This window comes from Schistocerca cancellata, chromosome 8 (assembly GCF_023864275.1).
Source record: "Schistocerca cancellata isolate TAMUIC-IGC-003103 chromosome 8, iqSchCanc2.1, whole genome shotgun sequence".
Taxonomy (NCBI): Eukaryota; Metazoa; Arthropoda; class Insecta; order Orthoptera; family Acrididae; genus Schistocerca; species Schistocerca cancellata.
Window position 1 is genome coordinate 530,845,794 of NC_064633.1, and position 19,667 is coordinate 530,865,460.

The 19,667-nt window shown below is 46.9% G+C and overlaps 1 protein-coding gene across 1 annotated transcript in view; it reads left to right on the plus strand.

The window, feature by feature from the left end:
* Positions 1-19,667, plus strand: part of LOC126095667 (proteoglycan 4) — a 407,646-nt gene that overhangs the window by 245,906 nt on the left and 142,073 nt on the right. The window contains exon 6 of the mRNA XM_049910423.1: positions 16,799-16,802. Within this exon, the coding sequence (XP_049766380.1) occupies positions 16,799-16,802 (4 nt within the window). The remainder of the gene's footprint in view (positions 1-16,798; positions 16,803-19,667) is intronic.

Consider the following 19,667-nt stretch of genomic DNA (forward strand, 5'->3'; position numbering starts at 1 on the left):
ATTTGAAAAAGGATTTATTCCTAATATTAGTTTCACATTACAAATTACACAGTTTTGTTCCTTATTATATTGAAATACAAACGTTTCACGTCTTTAGTTTGCTTAGAAATGGTGCTTATAAAGCTTGCAATATTATTGCACTTGTTACGGCAGCACGGCATTACTAATTCTTAACATTCTAGTCATATAGAATGTCACCATCAGCAAATTTACATATCTGGAACTTGTTTTCAACTGTACTGCGATGTTTAAGAAATAAGTTCGACGTATTGGCGGCAGGTATGCCAGAGTGATTTCATATCATTTTTCTCTTGGGCACTCTCTCTGATATTCTGGACTGATACATAAATCTCGATGAACGTTCTCTACAATCTTCAGCGGTTTGTAGTTCGTTAAAGATCTCATTGTACTTACTTATTAAAGGCAATACTTCCCGGAAATCATGTTTTAGAGTCTATGCGTCAACTTTTATAAATGATCTGTTCTCTTATATTTTGCAATAGTGCGAGCTACATTCTTTGTTGTGAAAATAAACCATTTTCTCTTTAGTTTCGAACCGTAACTGCTTTTTAGTTAAGGATTACAATTCAGCAAGCTTTTTTTTTCAGATCTCAGCCACCTATATTCCTCCACCTACACGTTAACCACCACAAATGTGTTCACTTTCCTGCTGCTAGAGGAATTTTCCAAAGTTTTGGAGCTTATAAGTTCATTTCTAAACAGAAAAACTGTTCAGAATTTGGGCTTATTCCTCTATCATTATTTTATTATTTTGATACATTCTTAGGGCATTCACATCTATCATTTCTTTTTACTAAACATTTTTTATTACAATACACTGACGTCAGCACTGTTAGGCAAGAATGAATATGCAGAGACTCAATGAACAGGCGAAATACCCTCAGACTTCAAGAAAAAAATAATAATTCCAATCCCAAAGAAAGCAGGTGTTGACACATGTGAAAATTACCGAACTATCAGTTTAATAAGTCACAGCTGCAAAATACTAACGCGAATTCTTTAGAGACGAATGGAAAGACTGGTAGAAGCCGACCTTGGGGAAGATCAGTTTGGATTCTGTAGAAATTTTGGAACACGTGAGGCAATACTGACCCTACGACTTATCTTAGTAAATAGATTAAGGAAAGGCAAACCTACGTTTCTAGCGTTAGTAGACGTAGAGAAAGCTTTTGACAATGTTGACTGGAATACTCTCATTCAAATTCTGAAGGTGAAAGGGGTAAAATACAGGGAGCGAAAGGCTATTTACAATTTGTACAGAAACCAGATGGCAGTTATAAGAGTCGAGGGGCATGAAAGGGAAGCAGCGGTTGGGAAGGGTGTGAGACAGGGTTGTAGCCTCTCCCCGATGTTATTCAATCTGTATGTTGAGCAAGCAGTAAAGGAAACAAAAGAAAAATTCAGAGTAGGTATTAAAATCCATGGAGAAGAAATAAAAACTTTGAGATTCGCCGATGACATTGTAATTCTGTCAGAGACAGTAAAGGACTTGGAAGAGCAGTTGAACGGAATGGACAGTGTCTTGAAAGCAGGATATAAGATGAACATCAACAAAAGCAAAACAAGGATAATGGAATGTAGTCGAATTGAGTAGGGTGATGCTGAGGGAATTAGATTAGGAAATGAGACACTTAAAGGAGTAAAGGAGTTTTGCTATTTGGGAAGAAAAATAACTGATGATGATCGAAGTAGAGAGGATATAAAATGTAAACTGGCAATGGCAAGGAAAGCGTTTCTGAAGAAAAGAAATTTGTTAACATCGAGTATACATTTAAGTATCAGGAAGTCGTTTCTGAAAGTATTTGTATGGAGTGTAGCCATGTATGGAAGTGAAACATTGACGATAAATAGTTTAGACAAGAAGAGAATAGAAGCTTTCGAAATGTGGTGCTACAGAAGAATGCCGAAGATTAGATGGGTAGATCACATAACTAATGAGGAGATACTGAATAGAATTGGGGAGAAGAGGAGTTTGTGGCACAACTTGACAAGAAGAAGGGACCAGTTGGTAGGACATGTTCTGAGGCATCAAGGGATCACGAATTTAGCATTGGAGGGCAGTGTGGAGGGTAAAAATCGTAGAGGGAGGCCAAGAGATGAATACAGTAAGCAGATTCAGAAGTATGTAGGTTGCAGTAAGTACTGGGAGATGAAGAAGCTTGCACAGGATAGAGTAGCATGGGGAGCTGCATCAAACCAGTCTCAGGATTGAAGAGCACAACAACAACAACAACTATGAACTTCATATCTATAGTTCACATTTTCAGGCCAGGAGCCTGAAATAGTGTTCGGGCGATTCTGAAGTTTCGATTTCGTCCACTACACACTTGGAGTTTGGTATATTCTCTCTTTAATGCCTCTGTTACAAGATGCAGTTGACAGTTCTTTTCGTCCACTTCGATCACATCAAACTTCTAAAACTCAAGCAACTATTTACAACCATTTAAGCCAAAACGAGATAACATGAATTTGTGAGTGTTATAATACAAGGCTTTTGTGAACTTGTTCCTCTGTAGCTCTGAAAACAACTGATTGCACTTCTGAGGGAAATATGTCTAATGCCGTCTGGTGGATGAAAATTTAACTGCGGACTTTGTCAAAGTACTCTGAAAAGGAAAATATTTTTATAATATAATGGCTGGTTACATTGCAAGACATGGACTTTGCTCACTTTAACTCTGAGCCATCCATATGTTGCCTCGAAATGCATTACAAATTTAAAAAAAAAAAAGAACATTGTACGGAGCAGCACTGCTGCAAAGCATGTGCATATGCGGACGCGCCTCTTACGTTTCAAAAGACCGGCTCTCGATTCTTCAGGTGATGCCGTGTTCATAGCGAAATTACTGACCGAGTCAGGATATCAACGTATTGGCGCTGCCTGAACGGAGTTCACCTTTATGGACTACGAATTCGTCGCTGATTGGAGCAAACTGTGAAAAAGAGAAACAAGATTGTGACTGAAAAGGGGGAAAATGTCATTTACACACGCGATTCTACCGAAGCAAAGAAAAAAATACAAAAAATCACACAGCAAACACCAATTACGAGGCGCTCGAATGGGTTTAAAAGTGCAGCTGAAGTGAATTAATGTTGACTCTGCCATATCGGAGCAACGAATGTTTCAGGGATCAGAAAAACTGTATTCCGAGACAAAAACGTTCGATAAACCAAGCAGGATTTCATTCTCTGGGAAGCTAATAACCCACTATACTAAGGCCTTCTGGGAAGAGGAGTTTATAATAATTTGCTATAAATTTGTACTGAAAAAAAAGTTCCATTCACTAGAATTATGTTCTCGTTTTCTATTTCAACGAAGATTTTCTTTGTTCTGTGGTACACAGTTAATTCTGTATTTACGTTTCTCGCAAATTTTGGCAATACTGAGAAATCATAAAATACGATGGCACGCTGAAAACTAATGCCTCCGAAATTTCTTATGAGAAAAATCGTCGCACTTTCGCATACAGGCTGCTGCATCTCACTATTTACGTTGTATTATCGACAGAAACAAATTACTGGTTAACTCTTCCCTACATGTGCGCATTTGTGTGTTTTATAAACAAACATTGTATAACGGAGAAATATCACAGCCTACCGTTTGCAAATAACTTTTAATGCATTGATCTAGGTTTCGACACCTCTAAGGATGTCTTCATCAGGATGAAATTTTAACAATAAAGCTACACTGAGAGCGGGCAGTGGTCAAAATTACGAGCAGACATGTTCAACTCAAAAATTAAAAATGTTTAGCGCTTGGTACGTATACCTTGTAATGAACAACTTGGATGAATGAGCTGTTAACCGAGTTGCACGATAATTCTCGCACTTGTCGGTTTGTCCCCTACTCGTGGTCCACCGTCTTCAACCTGTTTACACAGACACCTCACGACAGTAGCCATCCAGCTTCGCCTGTTACAAGCACCGGCCCATAACAATCTGCCATTTGTCAAAGTCGCTTACGTCAATGTATTAACCTATATGCGGCGTTGTTGTTTATTGCAAGATATACATACCAACAGTTTTCATTTTTCATTTTTGAACTGAGCATATAACACTACTGTATGCTACTGCTATACCATAACCTTAAAGTAGGAGGCAGGTCGTGATATAAAACTATTTAGTTAAAGCAATTTTGGTATAAAGCAACAGAGCAGCGTTACCCTCTGAAAGGAATTTTGTTATGTTGACCGTGTTGTACCTAACGGGGTGGCTTATCGGAAATGAAAATCAGAATTACGTAAATATTCGAACAGTAACAAACAATATTTTTGCCTATATACACTGTTTAACGGATAAAGAAAACGGTCGCCAGCCTAATTAGGCAAAAGAATGATTAACATTCTTGTTCAACAAAATAGTTATTAGAAACTTTAACGGATAAACACAACCTATACTTTACAACACGCGAGTGCAATGAACTCTTGACTCCTGCATATGTTAACGTTAAGGTTGGAACTAGCAGCTAGAACAGCACAAACTATTTGCAAAATTATAACGGATAACGAAACACACTATTACTTTCAGGGCTTATTCAAACTGAATGGTCTTTATAACATTACTATTAATATTCACTGCAGAATCATTAATTGGACATAGTTTCAGTATTATTGTTCAAATATTTTCCTAGCTGACATGAAATTATAAATGTAATTCACTGCAAAATTAAAAACTGGTCACAGGTTAAATATCTCTCAACTAAATACTATTCTATTTACAATGAAAGTTAAATGGAATTCACTAACAGGTTACTTCTCACTGTCGTTTGAATAAAGAAATTATTGTTTTCATAAATAGTGATAAGGATAACCTGTGGATCTTATTACACTACTAATATGCACTTTCAATACCCAAAAGAAACAAGTGCTTAGCAAGCATCCAACTTTCCACAACTGAAATTCACGACTTTTACTGCAGTGAGACACAATGTTGACAAATTTACAAGAAACTGACACACCTTTTAAAATTTCCTACAGGCTGCACTATGATCATTAACTAAGCACAACTTTATAAGCCTCAGCTTTAAGAAATTTTAATCTTTAAAAGAAACAGCAAATTGTCTTTATTACCAGTCTTCTACTTTCAAGTAAATGATTAAATAGGTGACTTTGAAATTCCACAAAACTTTAAATTGGACTGTTTCCATCATTGGGAGGCTTTCATTTTTTCCACAAACTGGGACACTCGGTAATCATAGTTCAAATGGAGAGGAACCTGAGAGGTGTTGTGATAGGGAAAAGATCAAGGTGGATACATGAATTCAGTTATAAGTTACCTTATATTTGTGCACACTAAAACATCCAATCGGCTGATCCTTCACTGTACATTATTATAGTATTCCGTTACAGTGATTGCGCAATGTGGTGGCAACTGCATGTTGGTAGGTGGATTTGCAGGCAGAATTGATTGACTCTGTCCCTTCTTGGTGTCGATGATGGATAGCAATTCCAGAATCGTTCCAGCTATTTATCCATCCATCCGAGGCATTGGAAAGTGGCAGAAAACGCCTCTCTCGGAAGCAACACAATTTACAACTTTTACATGGCAGTGCACAGTTTGGTAGCTCGTCCCCGACTGACGCTTGTTCCATCTTTCTACCTAGGCCAACCACAATTTGCGCGCACTACACAGTTCCGTTCCCGAGGGGAACCACTACACCTTTTACATACAAACTAACTAAGAACCCTAAGTGAAGGTCAGCAGTTTACATAGCAGCAAACATTTTAAATAAAACAGAACATTTGCACATATTAGTATTTCTACAACAAATCATTCACCCAAATTCCAAATGTATACAGTAAGTTTTGTCTCCCTCCACTTGAGACAAAGAATTTAAATGACAGATATACTACATTGCATAGAATCAAACCATGACATTCAAAGTTTTTTTACAAAGAAAGGAGTATACAATTTCGTGTTATCGATTCAATCAAACATATTTACAGAAGCTCAACGAAGTAACATTGAATAAAACAAAAGGCAAAATAAATCAGTAGAGTATTAGAGCTATGGTGTTACAAGCATGTCTGCTCGTGATTTTGACTAGTTCCTGTTCGCAATGTAACTTCGGGGTTGTTAAAATTTTATTCTGGTGAAGACATCCTTAAGAGGTGTCAAAACGTAGTCAGTGTATTAAAAATTATTTGCAACCAGTTGGCTGTCGTATTTCTCCGTTGAAACTTATATACGGTTGCTGAGAGACCACCATGTTCAAAACCTTTGCATAGACTGATGAGCCAGAGGATAATGACTAACACCCATAATGAGACCCAATGCCTGCTGCTGGATATGAGCGGACGTGACTCTGTTATGAAATTATGAAAGCGGCCCAGAGACGAATGGGGAATCACTGTAACGACGTTATGGGGCGCATACGGGTTAATCCATTGACATAAGTGATTTTGGCAAATGACAGTGTGTTATGGCCCGGTGCCTGGAAACGAGAGTCTCGAAAAAGGCGAAGCTGGACGGCTACTGCAGTGAGCGTCTATCGAAATTGGTTGAAGAGTAAAACCAGGAATGGGCGTCAAACCGAAAGTAAAAGAATTATCGCGCAATCAGCTCAAAACGTCAGCATCCAAGTTTCTGACAAGAATAATATACAGAATAATGGAAAAAAACTGAAGATGTGTTAGATGACGGCCAGTTTTGCTTTAGTAAAGGAGAAGGCACCAGAGAGTCAGTTCTGACGTTTCGCTTGATAAAGGAAGCAAAACCGCAGAAAAACCAAGACATGTTCATAGGATTTGTTGACTGGAGAAAGCATTCGCGATGTCAAATGGCGCAGCATGTTCTAAATTCTGAGAAAAAGAACGATAAACTATAGGGAAAGACGAGTAATATACAACATGTACAAGAGTCAAGAGTAAACAATAAGAGGGGAAGACCAAGAACGAAGCGTTCGGATTAGAAAGGTTGTCAGAAAGGAATGTAGTCTTTAGCCCCTATTGTTCAATCTATACATCGAAGAAGCAATGACGGAAATAAAAGAAAGGTTGAAGAGTGGAATTAAAATTCAAAGGCTGCCAATAATAAGATTCGCTGATGGCATTCCTATTCACAGTGACAGTCAAAAAGAATCACTGGATCTATTGAATGGAATGAAAAGGCTAATGATTACAGACTAAGGAGAGGGAGTAAATCGAAGAAAGACGAAAGTAACTAGAAGTAGCAGAAATGAGAACAGCGAGGAACTTGACGTCAGGATTGGTGATAGCGAAATAGATGAAGTTAAGGAATTCTGCTACCTAGGTTGAAGAATAAGCTATGACGGACTGAGAAAGGAGAATATAAAAAGCAGACTAGAACTGGCACAAAAAAGGGCATTCCTGGCTAGAGAAGTTTACTACAACCAGACATAGGTGTTGTAATGTATTGTATTGTATGGAACTGGGGACCTAGAAACGACGGAGAGGCTTCGTCCCCGCCGTAGCACTCAGTGGTTCACAAACCAACAACAGACTACAGCAGTCCACTCACCTCACCGCCACCCTACACGGAACCTAAGGTTATTGTGCGGTTGGGTCCCCAGTGGACCCGGCGGGAACGTCTCACACCAGACGAGTGTAACCCCAATGTTTACGTGGTAGAGTAATTATAGTGTACGCGTATGTGGGGAAAGTGTTTGCGCAGCAATTGCCGACACAGTGTAACTGAGGCGGAATAAGGAGAACCAGCCCGCATTCGGCGAGGCAAATAGAAAACCGCCTTAAATCCATCCACAGACTGACCGGCACACCGGACCTCGACGCTAATCCACAAGGCGGATTCGTGCCGCGGCAGGGCGCCCGGAAAGCAGTGCGTTAGACCGCATGGCAAACCGTCTTAATCTGAGGAAGACGTACATTTGGAGCGCAACATTGTATGATAGTGAAACGTGGCTCAAAAATGGCTCTGAGGACTATGGGACTTAACATCTGAGGTCATCAGTCCCCTAGAACTCAGAACTACTTAAACCTAACTAACCTAAGGACATCACACACATCCATGCCCGAGGCAGGATTCGAACCTGCGACCTTAGCAGTCACGCGGTTCCAGACTGAAGAGCATAGAACCGCTCGGTCACAGCGGCCGGCCTACGTATTTGTGTCGGAAGGCTTTGTGTCCTATAATCAGATACGTTACAGACCAGACATCACAGTTTACGAGTTCTTAAAAATACTAGGCTTTTTGTTACGTATCCACACAGCGAAACTATCAATGCCTGACACGCTAACTACAAACATTTCCAATGTTAAAAAAGTCAGTTAGTGCCGCATTTTTATTGAACTTCAGAGCACCGAGTCAAACATTGTAAAAGCAAGCTTTTTGCAGATGACGCAGTTACTTGTAACGAAGTACTATCTGAAAGAATTAGCATGAATATTCAGTCAGATCTTGGTAAGATTTCAACGTGCTGCAGAGATTGGTAACTGTAGTAACCACAACCAACAGCGGGAACACCTTGGGCTGCGGATCGGAGCCGCCAGGCGGGGAAGCCGCCGGCGGTGGAGCACGCACCACCGGGTAAACACAGGACGAGTCGGACGACAACCAACGACAACTGACAACAACCGACCACGACCGACTATGAGCGACACAACAAGGAAGAGATAAACAACGGAGGCTTGTGGAAACCACAACACCAAACACCAAACGAAATCCACTCGGAACCAGAAATGAAATGGCTCTGAGCACTATGGGACTCAACATCTGAAGTCATTAGTCCCCTAGAACTTAGAACGACTTAAACCTAACTAACCTAAGGACATCACACACATCCATGCCCGAGGCAGGATTCGAACCTGCGACCGTAGCGGTCGCGCGGTTCCAGACTGAAGCGCCTAGAACCGCTCGGCCACACCAGCCGGCTCGGAACCACAGCCAGGCAAATGTCAACAACGAGCAACGACCAGAACGCAGTACCGCCGAGATAGAAACGAAATCCAGAGCGAGTACCAGATTGGCTGGACTAGTGCAGAGCGGGTCCCTATATACGAAACCGGAGGGAGCGGCTATTGGCCGCTGTCTGCACTTGCCTTAGCGGTGGCGCCCTCGCTGCGCGAGAGCCGCTGCGCGGAATAGCCGCCGTGGAGGCGGAGCCCTCTATGGGCTGACCACGTCCATTTGTTCTGCCGCGTGTTCGACTTCCGCGGCGGAAGGTATTAGATCCCTCCCCCCCGAATCTGGTGCATAGGGGCGGAAATGCCCTGGACGATGCCGAGGCAGGCGGAACGAGGGCACGGGTTGTGAGACGTCCGGAGGGACCACTGGGGGAGGGGAGGGCAGACTGTCTGCGGCATCCATCAAGGTGTCACCAGAGGGCAGGGGGTCAGTGGGCGTCTCCATACCCCGGCGAGGCGGAAGGGATGTCTGCAGAGCCGGCTAGGAGATGGAGGTTGAAGGGAAGGGCTCCACCTCGAGGGACGTGTCCGCTCCAGGAAGCAGGGAAGGCGGGGGGGGGGGGGGGGGGGGGGAATCAAGGCAGGGACCCGATGGCGGAGTTGTTTATGGTGGCGACGCTCGAGCCCTCTGTGTGTCTGTACGGTCGTCACTCGCCGCCCATGAGCCGCTGTCACCATAGCGGGCGTCCATGCAGGTGTGCTGCCATAGGAGCGGGCTCACACGACCATGCCCGGGGCGTAGCGCCGGAAGGGGCGAGGGCGGGGCCCAGAAGGGGATGGTGTCAGCAGGTGGAGGAGGGTCCGAGGTTGTCGCCCGTGAAGGAGTTCTGCAGGACTATGACCGGCCGCCGGTGTAGTGCGGTAGGTGCTTAGAAACAAGGTGAGGGCCGACGTGGTGGCCGATGGCTCCACTGATTTCATCAGTTGCTGTTTGAAACTGCGGACCAGACGTTCCGCCGCCCCATTGGATGAAGGATGGAAGGGGGGAGAGCGAATGTGTTTGATACCGTTAGAGGAGCAGAAGGTCTGGAACGAGGACGCCGTGAATTGGGGCCCGTTATCTGTGACCAACATCTGAGGAAGGCCTTCAATGGCCAACACCTGGGCCAAGGCGGTGAGGGTGGCGTCAGTGGTGGTGGACGCCATGCGAACCACATATGGGTATTTGGAATAGGCATCAATGATGAGGAGCCACATGGAGCCTAAAAAGGGGCCTGCAAAATCGAGATGGATCCTGTCCCAGGGTTGGTTGGGTGTTGGCCAGGGCGCGAAAGATTGTGGAGGACTAGCCGGATCACGCGCACACACCGTGCAACCACGGACCAGGTGCTCAATGCCTCCATCGGTCCCTGGCCAATAGACATATCGTCGAGCCAACGCCTTCATGCGAGACATCCCCCAGTGTCCGCGGTGTAATAAGTGCAGGACGCGGTGGCGTAAGTGCGGGAGCATGATCACCCGATGGGCGTCCAAGTCCGTGGACAACAGGAGGACGTCCTGCATCACCGAAAGTCTGTGTGAGACGTGACGCCACGGGCTGAAGTCAGTTTTCAAACGTCGGTAAGGTAGGGAGGCCAAACATGGGTCACATAGCGGAGGACTTGCCGCAGAATGGGGTCCCTGCGCGTGGAAGCTGCGATTTGCGTGGCTGTCAGAGGAAATTCATCGAGAGTCTCCCGGCGGGCAGAGTCGATGTGGAAGCACAGGACTTCCTGCTGGTCGAACGCCGGATCGGGTCCTACCGGGAGACGTGACAAGGCATCTGCATTAGGGTGTTGACTGGTGGGCTTATAGCGGATGGTGTAATTACGGAAGAACAACGCCCAGCGCTGAAGACGCTGAGCCGTTCGTTCTGGGATGTGCGAATGGGGCCCGAAAAGCGACACTAAGGGCTTGTGATCCGTGAGGAGGGTGAACTGCGCCCCAAACAGGTAAATGAGAAATTTCTGAACAAAATAATGGCAAGAGCCTCCTTTTCGATCTGAGAGTAATTCCTTTGCTCAGAGGTTAACGTCTTGGATGCATATGCCTCAGGTTGTTCCGACCCATCCTCATTCCTGTGTGCCAGGACTGCCCCAGTCCCGTACGCTGAGGCATCGGCCACCACCACAAAGGGACGATCCGGAGAGAAAGGCGTCAGGCAAGGGGCAGATTTCAGCATCGTCTTCAGGCAGGTGAAAGCCTGATCGCAGGCAGAAGTCCACGTGTAAGGCACCCCTTTGCGACGCAGGCGATTTAGGGGATGCGCGACGTGGGCGGTTTGGGGTAAGAACTTTAAGTAATAATTGACTTTCCCCAAAAATACCTGGAGTTCGGATAAGTTTTGTGGACGGGGAAGGGCATCGATGGCTGCGACATTGCGGTCCGAAGGGCGAACGCCATCTTTACTGAGCCAATGTCCTAAGTACACCACTTCCGGTTGAAAAAAACTGCACTTCTCCAGTCGACAACGTAAACCCACAGCCTGCAGGGCATGAAATAAGGTACGGAGGTTGCCCAGATGTTCCTGGCGCGTGCGCCCCGTGACATATCATCGAGGTAATTGACACAAGCCGGTATTGGTTGCGTAAGTTGCTCGAGATACCGCTGGAAAATCGCAGGCGCAGAGGAAATGCCAAACGGAAGACGCTTGTATTTATAGAGACCGAAAGGCGTGTTGATGACGACGATGGCCTGCGATTCCTCATCCAACGGCAATTGGTGATAGGCTTCTGCCAGATCAATCTTAGAAAAGTACTCGCCACCTGCCAGTTTAGCGAGAAGGTCTTCTTGTCGAGGAATGGGATAAGTTTCGACCAAAGACTGAGCGTTGACCGTAGCCCCAAAATCCCCACAAAAACGAAGCGATCCATTGGGTTTCTTGATGACCACTAAGGGCGTTGCCCAGGCACTCGGTTGTACTGGCTCGATAACCCCCGCAGCCTGGAGCCGATCGAGTTCCTGCTTGACGGCCGCATGCAAAGCTACCAGAATAGGCCGAGCCGGACAAAAGCGAGGCCGGGCGTTCGGCAGTAAAGTGATGTGTGCCTGGAAATCGGAAGCGCAGCCCAGGTCTGCCGAAAACAGGGAGGAAAAGGACGCGCACAGATCGTCTAGGTCCTGAAATGGAACCGTAGTTGAAACGAACTGCACTTCGTCTTGAATGGAAAAACCAAACCGCGTAAACGCATATAGTCCAAAAATGTCCGAAGCCGACGGGTGGTCCACCACAAATAGGGTAAGAGGCCGGGGAACGTTTTTGTGGATGGCCATGACAGAAAACTGCCCACGGAGAGGGATGGAACCGTCGCCATAGGCGACCAACCTCCGAGAGGATGGGGACAATTCTGGAGACCCGAGACGTGCGTACGTCGTCAGATTGACCAAAGAAACTGTGGCCCCCGTATCGACCTGGAAACGGACGTCCTCGTTAAAGATGCGTAGGGTGAGGAATAACTTTTGATCCAATGTGTCGGTCCGAGGGGCGACTGCGTGTAGAGCATGGACGGCCTCCTGTTGGCCCGCAGGGGGCGGGAGGGGGGCGGGTCGAGCGGCTACGACAGACAGATCGAACAGGTCTTCCAGCGATGGGGACAGTCAGCTCGAGTGTGGGCCGAGAAGCACTGGGGGTACGACGGGAGGGGGCCACGTGGCCGACGTCGAGGGGCGACTGGCGGTTCGGTCGCCATAGAGACGCCAGACAGCGAGGAATCTCGACGGCGGTGCCCTCTGGAGACTGAACCCCGTCGACGGCGATAAGGGGTGGATCGGGAAGTGGACTCGACCGCTGCCACCTGGGGCCGCGCCACGAGACGTTCGTTCGCTGCTTGAGCAATTTCGAAGGAATGGGCAATACGCAGAATGTCTTCCAACGAGGGGTTGTCCAACTTTAACGCCGCAGTGCGGACCTCTGGATCGGGCGCCAGTTGAACGACCACATCCCGAATTAACGAATCTGCATATGACGCCTTGCACTGCTGATTGGTGCACGTGAAGTTGCATTTGTGGCTGAGAAAAATAAATGGTTCAAATGGCTCTGAGCACTATGGGACTCAACTGCTGAGGTCATTAGTCCCCTAGAACTTAGAACTAGTTAAACCTAACTAACCTAAGGACATCACAAACATCCATGCCCGAGGCAGGATTCGAACCTGCGACCCAAGCGGTCTTGCGGTTCCAGACTGCAGCGCCTTTAACCGCACGGCCACTTCGGCCGTGTGGCTGAGACCTTGCAAGTCCGTCACCCAGGAACTGTAGGACTGACCCGGCTGCTTGTGGTATTGATGTAATTCCAAGCGAGACGCAACCACGTGGTATCGCTGGGAATAATAGTTAGTTAGCAACACACAGATCTCGTGAAAGGAGAGAGCAACGGGGTCAGCCAACGGTGCCAACTTGCGGAGCAAGAAAAACGTGTCCGGTGAGGCCCAAGGCAAGAACAACGACCGCTGCAGAGAGTCATCCGACACCTGAAAGGCCGTTAAATGTTGCTTCAGACGATGCAGGTACGTTTCCCAATCCTCTTTTGCGTCGTTGAACGGTGGGAACGACGGCGGACGTGGGAACGTGTCTGAAAGTGGGGCACCTGCGGAAAGAGGCGGGAGGGAATCCCGCTTATTGGCCCTGTCCGAGAGCAACTGCAGTGAGGTCTGTAAGACCTCCAACTGCTGCTGCTGCTGTCGCATGAGCTGCTGTTCTAAGAGAGTGAGTAATTTCTCTTCCATACTCCTATGTTCCGTTTACCTCGTAGCCAAATGTAGTAACCACAACCAACAGCGGGAACGCCTTCGGCTGCGGATCGGAGCCGCCAGGCGGGGAAGCCGCCGGCGGTGGAGCACGCACCACCGGGTAAACACAGGACGAGTCGGACGACAGACCAACGACAACTGACAGCAACCGACCACGACCGACTATGAGCGACACAACGAGGAAGAGATAAACAACGGAGGCTTGTGGAAACCACAACACCAAACACCAAACGAAATCCACTCGGAACCAGAGCCAGGCAAATGTCAACAACGAGCAACGACCAGAACGCAGTACCGCCGAGATAGAAACGAAATCCAGAGCGAGTACCAGACTGGCTGGACTAGGGCAGAGCGGGTCCCTATATAAGAAACCGAGGGGAGCGGCTATTAACCGCTGTCTGCACGTGGCGGAGGCGGAGCCCTCTAGGGGCTGACCACGTCCATTTGTTCTGCCGCGTGTTCGACTTCCGTGGCGGAGGGTACTAGAGTAACTTTCTCTAAATGTTCAGAAATATAAAATTGTGCACTTCACAAAACGGAAAAACATAATACCCTATGACCATAATATCAATGAGTCACTGTTGTAATCGGCCATCTCATACAATACCAGGGTGTGACACTTTTTTGGGATATGAAATGGAAGGATCACATAGGTTTAGTAGTGGGTAAAGCAGGTGGCAGCCTTCAGTTTATTGGTAGAACAGTGGGGAAGTGCAATCAGTCTACAAAAGAGATTGCTTAGAAATCTCTAGTCCGACCCATCCCACAATATTGCTTAAGTGCGCGGGACCCGCATCAGAGAGGCCTGCCATAAGATATTGAACGTATATGGAGAATGACAGCACGAATGGTCACAGGTTTCTTCAATTCAAGGGAGAGTGTCACACAGATACTGAAGGTACTGAACTGGAATACTCTTGATGGTAGACGTAAACTATCCTGAGTAAATCTACTAACAAAATTTCAAGAATCGGCCTTAAATGATTGCTCCAGGAATATACTGCAACACCCCTACGTATCGCTCACACATATATCGTGAGGATAAGATTAGAATAATTACTGCACACACACAGAAGCATTCTAACGATCATTCTTCCCGGACACCATACGTGACTGCAACAGGAAGAAACCCTCTGCCATTCACCTCACGATGGTTTGCGGAGTATAGATATCGATGTATACAATGAATATCACGACTGGTTTCGACTCTGTAGTAAGTCATCGTAAGACAATATGCGTACATTACGTACTAGCGATACTAGCCTGGTGAGGCACCCACATTGTGGACATACACCACTTTACAGAAAATCAGACGCATACGGAAGAAGAGAATGAAACTAGCTGAAACTTCGCGGATTGACAGGTTACATGATCTTATTTCAGTTGTCACAAAATCTCTTCAAATTTGTAACGACCTTGGCAGTATGCCAGTGTGACGTCGCACCCCGCTCTGGCCTGGATGCTGGCACTGATCGGTTAGAAAGGGTGTCATCAAGCCGCTGTATCCCGTCCCGAGGCAAGCTGTCGATATCTCTTGTAATTGGTCCGAGATATCCTGGATAATGGCACTGGGGCAGAACTGACTTCTGAGTTGCTGCCGCACGTGTTCTATAGAGGACAGATCTGGGGTACATATGGGGCACTAGATTACATCATCACGCAGATAGTACATAGAGACACATGTCATATGAGGACGTGCACTGTCCTGTTCAAAAATAGCACCATCATACTGTCACATGATAGGTAACATACACTCCTGGAAATTGAAATAAGAACACCGTGAATTCCTTGTCCCAGGAAAGGGAAACTTTATTGACACATTCCTGGGGTCAGATACATCACATGATCACACTGACAGAACCACAGGCACATAGACACAGGCAACAGAGCATGCACAATGTCGGCACTAGTACAGTGTATATCCACCTTTCGCGGCAATGCAGGTTGCTATTCTCCCATGGAGACGATCGTAGAGATGCTGGATGTAGTCCTGTGGAACGGCTTGCCATGCCATTTCCACCTGGCGCCTCAGTTGGACCAGCGTTCGTGCTGGACGTGCACACCGCGTGAGACGACGCTTCATCCAGTCCCAAACATGCTCAATGGGGGACAGATCCGGAGATCTTGCTGGCCAGGGTAGTTGACTTACACCTTCTAGAGCACGTTGGGTGGCACGGGATACATGCGGACGTGCATTGTCCTGTTGGAACAGCAAGTTCCCTTGCCGGTCTAGGAATGGTAGAACGATGGGTTCGATGACGGTTTGGATGTACCGTGCACTATTCAGTGTCCCCTCGACGATCACCAGTGGTATACGGCCAGTGTAGGAGATCGCTCCCCACACCATGATACCGGGTGTTGGCCCTGTGTGCCTCAGTCGTATGCAGTCCTGATTGTGGCGCTCACCTGCACGGCGCCAAACGCGCATACGACCATCATTGGCACCAAGGCAGAAGCGACTCTCATCGCTGAAGACGACACGTCTCCATTCGTCCCTCCATTCACGCCTGTCGCGACACCACTGGAGGCGGGCTGCACGATGTTGGGGCGTGTGCGGAAGACGGCCTAACGGTGTGCGGGACCGTAGCCCAGCTTCATGGAGACGGTTGCGAATGGTCCTCGCCGATACCCCAGGAGCAACAGTGTCCCTAATTTGCTGGGAAGTGGCGGTGCGGTCCCCTACGGCACTGCGTAGGATCCTACGGTCTTGGCGTGCATCCGTGCGTCGCTGCGGTCCGGTCCCAGGTCGACAGGCACGTGCACCTTCCGCCGACCACTGGCGACAACATCGATGTACTGTGGAGACCTCACGCCCCACGTGTTGAGCAATTCGGCGGTACGTCCACCCGGCCTCCCGCATGCCCACTATACGCCATCGCTCAAAGTCCGTCAACTGCACATACGGTTCACGTCCACGCTGTCGCGGCATGCTACCAGTGTTAAAGACTGCGATGGAGCTCCGTATGCCACGGCAAACTGGCTGACACTGACGGCGGCGGTGCACAAATGCTGCGCAGCTAGCGCCATTCGACGGCCAACACCGCGGTTCCTGGTGTGTCCGCTGTGCCGTGCGTGTGATCATTGCTTGTACAGCCCTCTCGCAGTGTCCGGAGCAAGTATGGTGGGTCTGACACACCGGTGTCAATGTGTTCTTTTTTCCATTTCCAGGAGTGTATAAGGAAGCAGAATGTCTGTGACGTACTGCTGTGCCGTCAAAGTATCCTCAGTCACTACCGGCCATGCCCTGAAGCCATAGCAGATGGCTCCCCACATCATGACTCTAGCAATAACACAGCTGGGCACCTCCAAACATTAGAAGGATGGGACCTCTCGCCAGGTCGGCGTCATACTCGCCTACGATGGTCATCGAGGGTAGTGCAGAGCCGCGATTCATCCCTTAACTGAATCCCACACCGTTCGTCAACAGTGCATCCTTCGTGGTCACGACACCACTCCAAACTCAGCTCTTTGCGTTGTGGTGTTCCTGGCAGTCTACGACTGAGGTGGTAATACGCTAGCCCGGCGCCTGTTAGTAGTCTCCGACTACTTGGGCTGAATGACAGAATGTTGCAGGTAATCCATTACTTGTTCTCGGATGTAAGATGCAGCTGTGAAGAAGTTATGTTGTGCTTAGTGCACAATACAGCGATCCTCCTTTGTGGTGGTCAGAGGCGGTCTACCGGAACCTTGAAGCGGAGTATGCCTGCCGCGTTCCCATGCAATCCAACATCAGTGCAGTGTCAGATCTTAATGCTCCACAAATTTGGATATTTCGCAGTCAGACCAGTAGGTCAAATCGTCAAATGCAGACCTGTAATGACGTTCCTTTCAAATTCTGTCAGGTGCTGGCAACACTGTCTCATGCAAGTACACAGCATTTCTGTATCCATCAAAGTAATCACCCAACGTCTGAATCCGTTCACGCTCCTTATATACACTGGCAGGCCCGGTAATGGCACTAAACATGAGCAAAACAAATGCGCTCTGGTGGCCGTTGATATACATCTACATAGCTACTCTGTAAATCACACTTAAGTGCCAGGAAGGGGGTCAGTCGAACCACCTTCACAATAATTCTCTATTATTCCATTCGCGAACAGCGCACGAAAAAAAAGAACACCATCTTTCCGTGTTTATTGTAACAATCATTTCTCCCTGTGTAAGTCGGCGTCAACAAAATATTTCCCCCTTTTTTGATGGAGAAAGTTGGGGATTGAAATTTCGTGACAAAATACCTCCGCAACGAGAAACGCCTTTATTGTATCGATGTCCACAACAAATCCTACATCATGTCCGTGACACTCTCCCCAGTTTCTCGACAGTATAAAACGTGCTGCCCTTCTTTGAACTTCCTCGATGCACTCCATTAATCGACACCGCGCAGCAGTATCCAAAGGAGGACGCACAAGTGTAGTGTAGACACCTCTTTAGCAGATCTGTTGCATCTTATAACAGTTCTGCCAATAAAACGCAGTCTTTGGTTCGCCTTTCCCATAACATTTTCTATGTGTTCTTTCCAGCTTAATTTGTTCGTAATTGCAATTCCCAGATACTTAGTTGAATTTACGGCCTTTAGATTTGATTGATTTAACGTGTAACAGAAGTTCCCTTTAGAAACCACGGGGATGACCTCAGACTTTTCATTCGTTAGGGTCAATTGCCAATTTTCGCGTCAAACAAATGTCTTATCTAAATTGCTTTCCAATTGGTTTTTATCTTCTGATGACTCTACTAGACGTAAATGACAGCGCCATCAACAAACAACCTAAGACAGCTGCTCAGATTGTCTCCTAATCGTTTATAAAGATAAGGAGCAACAGATGGCTTGTAACACTACCTCGGGGAACTCCGGAAATCACTTCTGTTTCACTCGATAACGTTCCGTCGATTACCACGAACTGTGACCTCTCTGTATATGACTGTTAAGTATGGAGCTATTACATCATCATACTCTGAAAGGAACCTAATTGGAACCTGTTCCAGAGAACTGGCACTGTAATCAATTACATGCCCGCTGCCGGTATATATGTGTTCGAAGATAGATCGGAATCCGATCATGTATTGTGAGTGGTTCACTTTTTTCTTTAGGCAGTGTATGCGCACATATATTCTGCTTGTGCGAGCCGAGGCTGAGAGACGCAATAAAAAGAACTTCATTGCTCTTCGGTTTATACACTACTGGTCATTAAAATAGCTACACCAAGAAGAAATGCAGATGACAAACGGGTATGCATTGGACAACCATGTTATACTAGAACTGACATGTGATTACATTTTCACGCAATTTGGGTGCATAGATCCTGCGAAATCAGTACCCAGAACAACCACCTCTGGCCGTAATAACGGCCTTGATACGCCTGGGCATTGAGGCAAACAGAGCTTGGATCGCGTGTACAGGTACAGCTGCCCATGCAGCTTCAACACGATACCACAGTTCATCAAGAGTAGTGACTGGCGTATTGCGACGAGCCAGTTGTTCGGCCACCATTGACCAGACGTTTTTAGTTGGTGAGAGATCTGGAGAATGTGCTGGCCAGGGCAGCAGTCGAACATTTTCTTTATCCAGAAAGGCCAGTACAGGACCTGCAACATGCGGTCATGCATTATCCTGCTGAAATGTAGGGTTTCGCAGGAATCGAATGAATGGTAGAGTCACGGGTCGTAACCCATCTGAAATGTAACGTCCACTGTTCAAAGTGCCGTCAATGCGAACAACAGGTGACCGAGACGTGTAACCTATGGCACCCCATACCATCACGCCGGGTGATACGCTAGTATGGCGGTAACGAATACACGCTTCCAATGTGCGTTCACCGCGATATCGCCAAACACGGATGCGATCATCATGATGCTGTAAATAGAACCTGGATTCATCCGAAAAAAATGACGTTTTGCCATTCGTGCCCCCAGGTTCGTCGTTGAGTACACAGCGTCAATGGTAACCGCAGGCATGGTCTCCGAGCTGATAGTCCACGCTGCTGCAAACGTCGTCGAACTGTTCGTGCAGATGGTTGTTGTCTTGCAAACGTCCCCATCT